Below are 14,402 nucleotides of genomic sequence, written 5' to 3'. Positions count from 1 at the left end.
TAACATAACATAAGGGCAACACTGTGGCGCAGTGGGTAGCACGATCGTCTAACAGCAAGAAGGTTACTGAGTTTGCATGTGGAGGTTGCATGTTCTCCCCGTGTTCGCTTGGGTTTCCTCCGGGTGCTCTCGTTCCCCCACAGTCCAAAGACATGCTCTATAGATAAATTGAATAAGCTAAAATTGGCCATAGTGTATGTGTGTGAAAGAGAGTGTATGGGTGTTTCTCAGTGTTGGGTTGCAGCTGGAAGGGCATCCGCTGCGTAAAACATGAACTTGATAAGTTGGAGGTTTATTCCGTGTGGTGACCCTTTATGAATAAAGGAACTAACCCGTAATATAATATAATATAATATAATATAATATAATATAATATAATATAATATAATATAATATAATATAATATAATATAATATAATATAATATAATATAATATAATATAATATAATATAATATATTAATAATATTGATAGAATGCTAAGTATTTTATGTACTTTAAGTAGTCTGATGTACTGTTCTAAAATTGTTATTGATTACATTGAATGTCATTTTTATGCATATGTATTTAGTACATCACAATCATACCACAATCAGCCACAACCATTTCTTTAGTCTAAAGGTTAAAAAAAACTGCTGCATTTAAAAACATATAAGGACAATAATAATTGTCAAATCCATCATACATGCAACTCACACATTTATAACCTTATTATAGATACTGACAATTCAGCTTCAACCAGTCTGTTATATGCAAGTTAGGTTTGCTGTCGATTTATCAGGAGGATGTTGTTCAGCATTTCCTTTTTGGGTGACCTGAATTCTGGCATCTGGTTAAGGCAGTGGTTTGATGTTAAGACGTCTGCTGTGGCATCTCGCATGAGCATCCAGAACAAACAATATGATCTTTCTCAAACAAAGAATTCAGAACTTTGCCTTTTGTTTTGGACTCCTCCAGCAGATACTGGAGAAGAGCTGATGCTGATGGGCTCCACACCAACATCTACATCACCTGGACCATACTCTCCTGCCAAATCTGTTCACTCGGTGGGCGTACCCGCTGTAGGGTCCCCCAATTCAGCCCAGTCTCCGGAGTACACCAGCATATCAACCACAACAGGTAAATAACATTAAAAACGATGCTAAACCTCATATCTCACATCACAGTATTACATTCAGCTGGCACGGCCCCATTCCATGCATCCATTAAACCTGTATCCCACAGTAAGAGCACTTAATTAACACTCCAAACACGTTTTTCTGTATATGTATGTCTGTGTATGTGCCAGGAGCTGTTCAGTCATATACCTGGTCCCTTACATACACAGTGACAACTTCAGGCGGCAGCCCAACCGAGCCCGGATCCCAGCTGTCCTGCATGAGAGGCGGACCTGCGCTACATGGATCATCCTCCGCACACCGGATGCCAGTTTACCCACATCGGGATGAGCATGGGTGAGCACCAAATAAATGATGTGAGATTAAATATTGTGCTGATTCTGAAATGTTTTTAAAGATATGTTTTTTTTATTTTCCTCAGGTATACTGGCAGCTATAATTACAGCAGCTACGCAAACCAGCACCATCATGCCATTCAGAGTCAGTACTCCAGTTTAACCCATGAAGCAGGGCTACCCACTCCTCTGCATTATTCCTCATACCACCGCACATCCGCACAGGTCAGAATCCTCTATCAAAATGATGAAATCGTTTATTAGTTTATAAGATTATGGCAATTTCTAGAGTATTTGTAATATATTATAAAACTGAATATAGTTATGGGGCGGAAAGTGGCTCAGTGGTTAGCACAGTTGCCTCACAGCAAGAAGATTGCTGGTTCAAGATCCAGCTAGGCCAGTTGGCATATCTGTGTGAAGTTTGCATGTTCTCTCCGTATTAACGGTGGTTTCCTCTGGGTGCTCTGGTTTCCCCCACAGTCCAAAGACATGCGGTACAGGTAAATTGGGTAGGCTAAATTGTCCGTAGTGTATGAGTGTAGGGGAGTGTGTATGGATGCTTCCCAGCGATAGGTTGCGGCTGGAAGGGCATCCACTGCATAAAACATGGATAAGTTGGTGGTTCATTCCGCTGTGGTGACCCTGGACTAATAAAGGGACTAAGCCGAAATGAAAATGAATGAATGAACGAATGAATTAAAATTATAAGATAAATACTTATGGTATATGTAGTCAAACTAATTGTCTTTAAAAAGACATAATAATCAGAGTATCAAAGTTGTTTATGTGATAAACAGATATAATCTCTCAAATTGTCTCAAAATCATTATGAGAAAAAAGGTCAAACTGATCTAAAATGAAGAGCTTATGCATTTATGAATTAAACAGGATACTCAATGAGAAAATATAATGAATGGGATTTGATTTTGTTGGAAACTGATTGTATTTTAAACCAATGCTTAAATTGTATCTTTAAAAATAATGCTTAAATTACTATTTGGAATTAGTTAACTTTATCAAGTGTTAGTTACATCAGTCTAACAGGGATTAGTTTCAGTGGAAAATCACCTTTTATTACAAAAATCAAAGATGAATTGTGAACAAACATTCAGAAAGTAAACCTAATATCAGCTGGAAAGAGGTGCGTATTGCCCAGTATTTAGAGTGGAAGTGTATTCCATCCATGTCTCTTTTACAGGGTTTGTAACTGAGAGAAGAATACCGGTGTGAATGTGAATGGTGCTTGATGTATTACAGTCATTAGCATCTGAACTGTTCCGCTAACTGTTATCCACAGAGGTTTATGGATAAACAATGCTTGTGTAATGTAGCACAGCACTCACTGGGGTAACAGGCTGAACTCCTCCTGATCCCAAATACTGGTCTTTTAGCATATGCATTTAAAGCGTATTCAGTTCTGAATGAGAACAGAGATGAATAGGCTGCCTTAATTGTCTTTGTTGAAGCCTATTGAAATCTTTAGGTTAAGGTCTGATGAAAAATATTAAAATGCAGCAAAAAAAATTAAAAATCTATTTAATTTTTTTTTAAATGGATACATCTTTATAAGTATACTATAGTCTTAAGAGTAGTATAGGTCTGCACTAGTGTAATGGTGTTTAGTGCATGTAGTCAGTTATATTTGCGTGGATTTGAATTAAGCATGATGTTCAGTGATTCAGTGAGGTTCATGTGTATCAGTGTGTGAAATGTTCATTTTTGTATGCTACTGTACAAATAGTTTTACACACAGTTGTTTGTGTAACATGTCAGTTTAGATGCTGACGGAGGAATCAAACTTTAAATGGATATCTTACCCCAAAATAAAAATATGTTGTTAATTTATTTTCTGGCCATCCCAGGTTTTAGGTGACTTTTTCAGTTCTAAAATAAATTTGAAACCAGGGTCCTTGGTGATTTATAAAAAGGAAACTGTACACTGGCAAAACAATTTTAACAAAATAGTGTCTTCTGTTGATACATTTAGGTTTTATGATGCAAAACAATCAATCAGTGCAAAAAAAAACTGAACGCTATTTACAAAATTATTACTTTACCTCTTCAGGGTAATTAATTGATTGATTGCATTAAAGATATTAATTGTGTTTGCCTTTACTGTATTAGCATAGTTTCAGGCTTTCAGCTAAAAATTGGAAATCATTGGAAATATGTGCCTCAGCCTACATTTTTGCGAAGCGTAAAATACGTTGCTCTGGGTACATTTTGTTTCACATTTCTGATAGCAAGTCCACTAGAAGGCGCTATCTGCATTTCTGTGAATCTGAAATATATTATTTAGGATAGTGGTTCCCAATTCCAGTCCTTGGGACCCCCCCCACCATGCACATTTTTATATATTCCTTACTTAACACACCTGATTCAGATCATCAGCTCTTTAACAGAAAGATCCATGAACCTTGTGTGTCAAATAAGAGAGAGAGAGACATACAAAATGTATTGGGAACCTCTGACATGTTTCAGATACACGTCCTTTTTGTACATGACAATGAGAAGGCAGGGCTTGTTGTACAGATATCCTAGACCAGCAAACCGCTGATCTGAACCCTTTTCTTATTCCAATAGTAGGAATAGTGTTTTCATAAGCAAATGTAAGAAAAAAGTGCACTGTGACCACATAGTTTTACCTTGATTTTACATTGGTTCACCTCACTCGAATGCTCTGCAGAAGATAGATATAGAAGATAGATAGGTGAGGCAAACACATTCAATTAAGTTGCTTTTTGGTATTTATTTAATGTTGTGCAAAATACACTATATTAGTTTGTTGATAATATACCCCTGCAAATATCATTAGCGTGAAAAGGAACAAAGGCTCTTTGTTTCCAATAGGCCTGTCACAATATCTATTTTTTGTTGTATGATATATTGCACCAAAATATTTTGTGATAAACGATATTATAGTCTTATTATATAATGCCAGAAAGACAATATAATATCATCACAATGCAAGTGCACTCTTCCAATGAACACATCATATTTTATTATTAAGAATATTTAATTTAGTTATAGTCTTTTTCACTGTTGGCATTGGAATCAGAATGTGAAAACATATTTACTATATAAATAAATAATAATAAATGTTAACACAAAAGTTCAAGGTAAACAGTAACAGAGGCTGTGATATCTGCTACCAGATCTATTGTCAGTTGTCAGGCACCCATATGAAAATTTACTATAGTAATTTGTATCAAATACTATAGTGTTTTTTTCCATTTTTTTCTATTCTGACACCTTCAATAGAGATAGAAATGTTGCACACTCAGCTAAAATGTGGCTGAATTGTTTATGTATGGGCCATATATGTTGCATCAACAAAAATTATTGAGGTCATGTCCATGTGTTGTGCGATAATTCGTTATGTGCCCTGTACTGTTTATTTTACCTGTAAACTGCAGTCAGACCTATGTTTAAGTATGTTTTGTGCAGTTTCACAAAAATGTAGGCTGAAGCACATATTTCTAATGAGTCCGTGTTTAAATTTTATACTGAAAAAAAAAATCACGCATATTGAAAAACCTGAGGGGGAGTAAATTAACAGCTGAATTTATGTTTTGGGTGACCTTCAGTGAAGTCAACAGTTGAACTAATCTGGAGTGCGTTTCCCAAACAACAACATAGCTTACGGCTGAACTATCATAGTACAATGGATGGTTTGGGAAAAGAATAAGGAGTGTTTCCTAAAACCCGTAGTTTCTTTGTCACAGATCCATCATTTGAACTATGTTAGTTATAACGTAAACACCCATATGACGCTGTAAACGGGGTGTAAACTTCTTTAGAGAATTTTTTTTTGTGCAAATTATATTGTTTTACATGCAAACGCATTAATAATAGTTTTGGTAAAAACATGCACTCGTTTTTCATAATAAGTGAAGATTATTTATAAACTATTTTCGAGAGGATCATGTGCTTATGATGGCTTGCGGCTGGTCCCGCATTATCCAATTTATGATTCACCAATCAGACGATTCCTAAGCCACTATTAAAACCCTAAGTTCCATATAACAGCCATCTTCGTTTTGAAGAATCCTCCCTTCCACCCCTACTTCTCCACTTTTCCTTGATGGGTGACATGGTGGCCCAGTGGTTAGCACTGTTGCCTCACAGCAAGAAGTCACTGGTTCTAGTCCTTATCAAGCCAGCCGACATTTCTGTGCGGAGTCTAAAAACATGCAACTTAAGTTAATTGACTAATCCAAATCGGTACTATAGACATGCACCTAGTAAGTAGTTATCTCTTAAGAGCAATATCTGTTCATTAGCTACTACAGCAGGGGAGTTCTTGAGATATACCTGAGCTCAAACTCCCCTCTCGCCTTGCAGACGAGAGGGAGCCCCGGGCTCGAGGATCTTATGAGCTCAGGGCTCTCTCCTGGGACAGCATGCCAAACAAGCTTTATAATCAATCATCAGCTAAGTGTGAACTCTTGAATTAAAATATATGTAAAAGGCACATATAGGGCTTATGTTTTCTTTACAAATGTTATTGAGAATATGCCATATTTTATTCTAAAACATGAACTAGCTAACACGTATGGTAATCTCATATATAAATCATTAATGATTGTAAATTACAACAGGCTATTTATTAAGAAATGTAAAAAAAAATCCTACTTAATAATAATATTATTATTAATTATTATTGTTTATTTATTTTATTTTATTTATTGTAAAAGTCTACTTTTATAATTTGACACATTTAAAGAAATGCAGAAAAGTTCTAACCAACAGGCCCATCTCATATACAGTACAGACACATTTCTTAATAAATAACCTACACTCACAGAAATACAAGTACGCGAGCTGTCACTAGGGTGATACCTTTTCAAAAGGTACACATTTGTACTTGAAAAGTATATTAGTACCTACAAATTTTAAGAGGAACACTTTTGTACTTTTTAGGTACTAATAATACCCTTGAGGTAATAATATGGACCTTTTAGGTACAAATTTGTACCTTTTGAAAATGTACCACCCCAGTGACAGCTCGCGTACCTTTATTTCCGAGAGTGTACTATAAATTAAAACCATTAACGTACGCTATATATTTTTGTTTTCACAAGCTTTGGAGACATAACGTATATTCCGCTTTTAAATAATAGGTCATCTAAGTTATAACTTTCGTGAAAAGCCACTCAATGTTTTCAAAGTGCACTGTAAAGGGAGCACAATTGTCATCATAAAGATGGCTAAAACTGGACTGTAAGAACACTTTGAAAGCAAATTACACCTAAGAGAGATGACTTTAATGTTTTTTTAATCATTCCAAGTTAAAAATGTGGACCGTTCTAAGTGAATAGGGCATAAGGGGGATAACTGTGAATAGAACACCACCAGGAACTATGCCTCAAAGTACAGCTCTAGAGTTGTAGTAGTAAGCGTATAAGTTTGAGATGCAGTTTGCGAATGTTTGTTTAAACGGTGGATTTGGGAAACGGCAATTCGACAAACTATGTTTGTAACAACTTAACTTGCGAACTTTGGCTAACGATGTTGTTCGGTTGTGGGTGAAGAAAAGAGAGCCTGTGTTACATACAGTATACTACCAGTCAATGTTTGAGATTAGTAAGATTTTAAAATAGTTTTTACTATAAGTTAAAGTACCAAGGCTGCATTTCTTTAAAAAATCTAATGATCAAATGGAAATCACCACACTCTTCTGGATAAGTTTGGTGCTGTGGCCAAATTTCTTTTATTGACAAGTACTCAAGTAGTTTTTTCCCTCTCCTCTTTTCCTGATGCATGACATTTAGATTTTAATTCAAACCAATGAGAATAACGAGACCTGTTACTCAACTGATTTGAACACCTGAAATTACTACATTTTTAAGCAGCAAAAGTTAAAGGATCATTACACTGATGAAGGCACAAAGCCGAAATGTTTGTCTTTCCTTCTGTGATTTATTTGATATCTTATTAAGTGCAAACCTTCTTTAGCACTTGTCATTTAAAAAAATTTGAAAATTGTTACAGCTGTATTGAATGTAGTTGAAAACATAATTAATTCCTGTAATCCAAATCTGAATTGCTTCAGTCTTCGGTGTCAGTCTTCAGTTTTAACTGTATTTTTGATTAAATAAATGCAGCCATGATGAGCAGAATGTTGTTTTATGGGATAGTTCACTCAAAAAATGTGGTTCCAAACCTTTATGATATTCTTTCTTAAGTTGAACGCAAAACAAGATATTTAGAAAAATGTTGTAAACCAGTAGCCACTGAGATCTATAGATGAAACAAAAAATACTATGGAAGTCAATGGCTTCAGTCAGAAAGCATTCCAACATTTTTTTAGTATATCTTCCATTGTCTTCAACTGAAAAAATAAATTCATACAGGTTTTGAACAAGTGGAGGATGACTTTGAGGAAACTATCCATTAATAAAAATGCAAAAAAAAAATATATAAATTGATCCCAATCTTTTGACCAGTCGTGTGTTTTATAATAAAAGAGTGTAAATTCCAGTTGAGAGTTCTCTGGTTCATCATCAGAGCCTCAGAGTTTTAGAACTAATGAATGCAGACTCTAGGGTACAGTAGGTAGACCAACCAGAGCCAACAGACCCACAAACACTCAATCTCTACTCAATGGCCATCATAGATAACACAACTAAAGGCCGGAGATCCAGATGGAAAAGCGTGTTTACTAAAATATTGTTATTCAATGGTCTCTTTTCTCTGCATGAACAAGAGGTCATAAGCAACGCATCGCTCTCTCTGACCTCGCCTGACTTTCTTTTTCCGTGCCGCAGCCATTCATAAAAGCTCTGACTGTGGACAGTTTCTATTTTTAAGGCACTTTTAGATTTTTACTTCCACTTATTTTCCGACAACTTAAAAAGTGATACAATGTCCATGCTTTGTTTGAGAGGAGGCAGTGGAGAGGAGACAGATGAAGATTATGTTGAGGGAACAGAGAGTTTTATATGGACGCATATCTTGAGCTGACATGACAGTTTTGTTTTTGGTCTGTTACCCACAGCAACGAAAATACCTTTGCTGGATCAGGGTATAGGAAAAAGTGCTAACTTTCTCTTGTCTATAGGGAAACGGATATACAAATCATTATGAATTCCCTGGTTGAGAAAAAAAGCCCAAGATATGATGGAAAACATAACACTGGGAATATAGTGTATACACAGCATGTAATTTATTGCTTCCAGCTTTTTATCTGAAAACAATTAGTATTACAATTATAATGCTCACTAACTCACTGTCTTATATAATCGAATTATACACTGTAAAACCCAACAGTCAGCTTTATCAAATGAAATGAGTGTAGCTAACTCAAAATTGACTGAAAGTTAATTCTACTCATTTGAAAAGAGTTTTGAACTCATTGTTGAAGGTAATGAGTTAATTAAATTAATGAGTAATGAGTAACCTCATTACTTTAACTTACATGAAGTTCACAGTACTCATATAGATTAGTTTTTTTAACTCAAATGGTTTGTAGCAATCGATTTTCTCAAACCGTTTGAGTTGCCTTAACTTATTGGGTTTTACAATACTCAGTTGGTTTGAGTTCTCTTCATTTATTGGGTTTTACTGTGCTCAAAAGGCTTCTTTTACTCAAATGGATTATGTTCACAGTACTCATCAGGATTAGTTTTTAAACTTAAATGAGTTGTCGCAATCTTACCTTTACCTATTGGGTTTTACTGTGTGCGTGTGTGTGTGTATATTTATATATATATATATATATATATATATATATATATATATATATATATATATATATATATATATATATATATATATATATATATATATATATATATATATATATATATATATATACAGAATTATAAGCCCCCCTGTTTATTTTTTCCCCAATTTCTGTTTAACCGAAAGAAGATTTTTTTTCAACACATTTCTAAACATAATAGTTTTAATAACTCATTTCTTATAATTGATTTCTTTTATCTTTGCCATGATGACAGTAAATAATATTTTACTAGATATTTTTCATATATATTTTTTTATACAGCTTAAATTGACATTTAAAAGCTTAACTAGGTTAAATAGGTTAATCAGGCAGGTTAGGGTAATTAGGCCAGTTATGGTATAACGATGGTTTGTTCTGTAGACTATCGAAAAAAAATATAACTTGAAAGGGCTAATAATATTGTCCTTAAAATAGTTTATTCTAAAACAAATTATTTTATTCTAAAACAAATAAGAGTTATATAAAATATTATTAGACATACTGTGAAATTTCCTAGCTCTGTTAAACATAATTTGGAAAATTTATATTTAAAAAAGAAAAAATTCAAAGGGGGGTCTAACAATTCTTATTTCAACTGCATATGCACACGCACTCACACACACACACACGCACGCACGCACACACACACACACATGGTATAAAACTAAATAATCACTGTCTAATAAAATTTTATATATATATATATATATATATATATATATATATATATATATATATATAAATAAAATTTAAATATTGTTATTATTATTTTTATTGATGTCATTAGATCAGAAATACCAAAAAATATCATAATTATAAACAAAATCAAATTGTTTAATTAATTGTTCTTATTCCAATGCTAATATTACAAAATAAATAAACAAATGCAATTGCTACTATTAATTACTATACTACTAATGGTTAATAATTATTATTAATATAAATTAAATGAAATGTACTGACACTAAATTAAAGAATTTATTACTTTTATTCATTAGTTTCTAAAAAGTAATAATAATTAACATAATAATAAATAAATCATAAACATAAAGAGAATAATAAATAAAAATATTTTTGCTAATTTAAACTAGCACTTTAATGATAACTATCACTTACTAGTTATCCCTTTACTGCTTTTCTTAATAAAGATAATAATTCTAAACCAGCTTTTCATGGCATGTATATATCACTGCTCTCTGGTGACCTGAAGTGATTCTGTTATCCTCATTTCGACATCTCTTTGGATTAAAGCGTCTGCTAAATGACTGAATGTAAATTAAAATTATTTTAGTACTGTAGTATCATTATTAATAACATATATGGGCGGCACAGTGGCTCAGTGGTTAGCACTGCTGCCTCACTGCAAGAAGGACACTGATTTGAGTCCCGGCTGGGCCATTTGGCATTTCTCTGTGGAGTTTGCATGTTCTCCCCGTGTTCAGGTGGGTTTCCTCCGGGTGCTCCGGTTTCCCTCACAGTCCTAAGACATGCGCAATAGGTGAATTGGATGAACTAATTGGCCGTAGTGTATGAGTGCATGTGTGAATAATAGTGTATGGGTGTTTCCCTGTACTGGGGTGCAGCTGGAAGGGCATCTGTTGCTTAAAGCATAAGCTGGAATAGTTGGTGGTTCATTCCGCTGTGGCGACCCCTGATTAATAAAGGGACTACGCTGAAAATGAATGAATAAATAATAATGATATTTTTAAAAATATTTGTATCATAAATAATGAAAATAAAATGTTGTTACTATGTTACTATTGCAACACCTACTGCTCCTTCTAAGGATGTTGATTATGTATGTGAATGTTTTTATTATTTGTTATTTGAGTTTTTATTATTAGTGATTATACTTATTTATTTTTAGTTAATATGATCATAAATAAAATCTATAATATGGCAAAATTACTAAGAAATGCAATATAGTGTAATACAGGGAGCATATATGGTAATCTACATTGATTTATAAGAGTATTTGAAGGACTCTGCTCCATACACATTTCTTCATTCACACAAACACGGCTCAAAGTGGATGATTGATTCATGAATGCTCGTCCTCACGTGTCTCTCTCTCTCTTTCTGTGTGTGTGTGTGTGTTTGTAGTATCCGCTCAACAGTCAGATGTCCAGAATGGAGTCGTGTCTGATGAGCGGCTCTCCTCTCCTACACTCCAGTCCTGTGACCCCTCGATGGCCGGATGTGCCCTCTGCCAACAGCTGTTATTCCAGTCCCACTGTCCACGCGTCCCGATACTCCACCGGAGACATGTACTCGCCCCTAGCCCCACGCAGGAACTCTGAATACGAGCACGCTCAACACTTTCCAGGATTCGCCTATATTAACGGGGAGGCCACGACCGGATGGGCAAAATGATAAACCAGCGGTGGTCCATATTTAACACAATTACAGAGAATGTATATGAGAATGGCAACAGTGTTTTTATTGGTGTGGTCAGTGTTTACAGTGCAAAGCTGCCAATGAAAGTTGAATCGCAATCATTGTGAGAGAAAATGGGACATTCTGAAAAACGATTGAATGTTTTAAGTTATTTATGAAGTCCAAATTAGGTATACTTTTAATTAAAAATACATTCTATGCACAGATTAACACAGAACGAACAGAACATGTTAAACTGCATGTTAAACTCCCATATTAGAAAGGAAATGCTTAATTTGGCTTAATGCTTTAAATAAGTAAGATATATATATATATAAATATAGTTAAAGTCAGAATTATTAAACCTCCTGAATTATTAGCCCCCCATTTATTTTTTCCCCAATTTCTGTTTAACGGAGAGAAGATCTTCTCAACACATTTGTAAACATAATAGTTTTAATAACTCATTTCTAATAACTGATTTATTTTATCTTTGCCATGATGACAGTAAATAATATTTTACTAGATATTTTTCAACACACTTCTATACAGCTTAAAGTGACATTTAAAGGCTTAACTAGGTTAATTAGGTTAACTAGGCAGGTTAGGGTAATTAGGCAAGTCATTGTATAACAATGGTTTGTTCTGTAGACTATCGAAAAAATATATAGCTTAAAGGGGCTAATAATTTTGACCGTAAAATGTTTTTTTTTTTATTTAAAACTGCTTTTATTCTAGCCGAAATAAAACAAATAAGACTTTATGTAGAAGATAAAATATTATCAGACATACTGTGAAAAATTCCTTCCTCTGTTAAACATTAAACATATTTAAAAAAGACAAAAAAATTAAAAGGGGGGCTAATAATTCTGACTTCAACTGTATATATAAGACTAAATTTGGTATACACTTTGTAGAAATATATTGGATGTACAGAAAAGCAAATAAATCCAGAATATATTTGCAAAACCCTAAAGTGTTTTCCTCACTTAAGGATAAAATGTTGGAAAAAGAAGCACTTAATGTGGATTAATGCATTAAGAAAGTAATATTTAAAATATTAATATACTTTGTACTGAATTTGGTCCTCTAATATCACTTTTTGCTGCATCAAGCTATGTTTTTTGAAGGCTTACAATGGGAGGAAACGTGCAATACATATTTAGCATGCAGCTTGCATACTGTGTTCATATTCTGGGTTAATTTGCTTCAAATATTTGTAACAATCTGTATACTGAATTTGGTCTTCATATACAGTGCTCAGCATAAGTACACCCCATTTTGAAAATGAATATTTTTATCCATTTCTTAGTGAATATAGGCAATTAATTTTGGTGCATTTAAACAAAACAGATTTATTAAACAGATATATTTATTAAAATAATATTTTAGTCACCAAACATTTAGAAATTGAAAGATAATACAATTAAATTCAAGCAAAATATTGCAAAAAAAGAAATTACAACCTACAAAATTACAACAAATTTTCTCCATTTTTTTTGCTGCTTTTGACTTTTCCTTTTTAAATTTGTATTTAATATTTTTCTATAACATAAATTTGGATGTCCTAGTTTTTGGACCATTATTGTAAGTTATTTTGTTAGATAAGCTCCAGATTTGGCTTCAGTACTGATTAATCTAGTGCATATGCACAAATATAATATTGTATAGCTTGTGAAGGGTGTACTTATATATGCGGAGCACTGTATATATATATATATATATATACATATATATATATATATATATATATATATATATATATATATATATATATATATATATATATATATATATATATATATATATATGAAGTTTAATGAAGTTTCTTAATTCTTGGAGCCACATTAAGCCTTTATCGGGTAAAGAACCATACATGGTAACTTCATTGATATTGATTAAAATATAATTTTTTTAGCCATAAAGTTTTATAATAACCCCCAGTAACACTCCATTGAGTATTTCAATGATTTAAAGCATATGTGTCCAGTCTTGGAGGGCCGCAGCTTTGCACAGTTTAGTTTCAACCCTAAATAAATACATTTACCTGTAAGTTTCAAACAAGCCTGAAGGACTCAAGTAGATTAATCAGGTGCGTTTAATCAGGGTTAAAGCTAAACTGTGCAAAGCTGCAGCTCTCCAGGAACTGGATTTGACACCTGTGATTTAAAGGGTTAAGCATTTTTCTGTTTTAAAATGTCCCCCCTAAAAGGAAGTGTCCCAGGTGTGCCTTTTCCCACATGTTTTTCATTTCGCTCTCAATACACATAGTGTAAAAACATACGCATCTTGTGGTGTTGTTTTACCACAGGCTGAGAGTTTGACGTCAAACAATGATCTGCTAACGACACCACTGTTTTTTTATTCTACTTTCAATTCCTGTCAACATCAAAGTGAGTTGCTTTTCTGGCATTAACATCACACGTTTTCAGCACCAGGAAGAAATGCCTTAATAACTTCATCTCTGAACGGCTTGTTGGCTGCCAGATTGCCAACGTCATAGTAGTGCAAACAAACAAGGGCCACTTGTGTCAGTGCTTGGTGCTTGCGAATTTGAAAGTACGATTTCTCATTTTACACGAATGCAGAATTGCCCCGGGGCGATGCTGGGAGAATTTTAGAGATCTTGTACCTTTGTAACATTGTGACCCTTTGCATTGTTTATCTGTGTTTGAACTGTATATCCAGTTTTGTATGATTTAGGAAACTGAAAAGTGTTAACCTAGGTTTGTGTGTTTTTTTGAATGCACTCAAAGGTACTGTGGACCTATTACCCTATGGGTAGGAATAAAAAGAAAAGAATACGAAAATGTAACATTTATTATCTTTAGTCACTTTCTCTTGTA

General features: G+C 33.7%; 1 protein-coding gene across 3 annotated transcripts in view; it reads left to right on the top strand.

Moving 5' to 3' along the window:
• The window catches only part of rfx4 (regulatory factor X, 4), a 37,785-nt gene extending 25,924 nt beyond the window's left edge, over positions 1–11,861 (top strand). The window contains exons 15-18 of one of the 3 annotated variants that reach the window (XM_056478323.1): positions 959–1,117; positions 1,287–1,452; positions 1,538–1,676; positions 11,284–11,861. In XM_056478323.1, coding sequence (XP_056334298.1) covers positions 959–1,117; positions 1,287–1,452; positions 1,538–1,676; positions 11,284–11,553 — 734 coding nt within the window. In that variant the 3' untranslated portion in view covers positions 11,554–11,861. Of the gene's footprint in view, positions 1–955; positions 1,118–1,286; positions 1,453–1,537; positions 1,677–11,283 lie in introns of all 3 variants that reach the window. The other 2 variants (XM_056478324.1, XM_056478322.1) reach the window with 2 other exon arrangements.
• The last annotated feature ends 2,541 nt before the right edge of the window (positions 11,862–14,402 follow it).

Source organism: Danio aesculapii, chromosome 18 (assembly GCF_903798145.1).
Source record: "Danio aesculapii chromosome 18, fDanAes4.1, whole genome shotgun sequence".
NCBI classification, from domain to species: domain Eukaryota; kingdom Metazoa; phylum Chordata; class Actinopteri; order Cypriniformes; family Danionidae; genus Danio; species Danio aesculapii.
The sequence above is the reverse complement of the archived record's forward strand: the minus strand, read 5'-3'. Positions and strand labels throughout refer to the sequence as shown.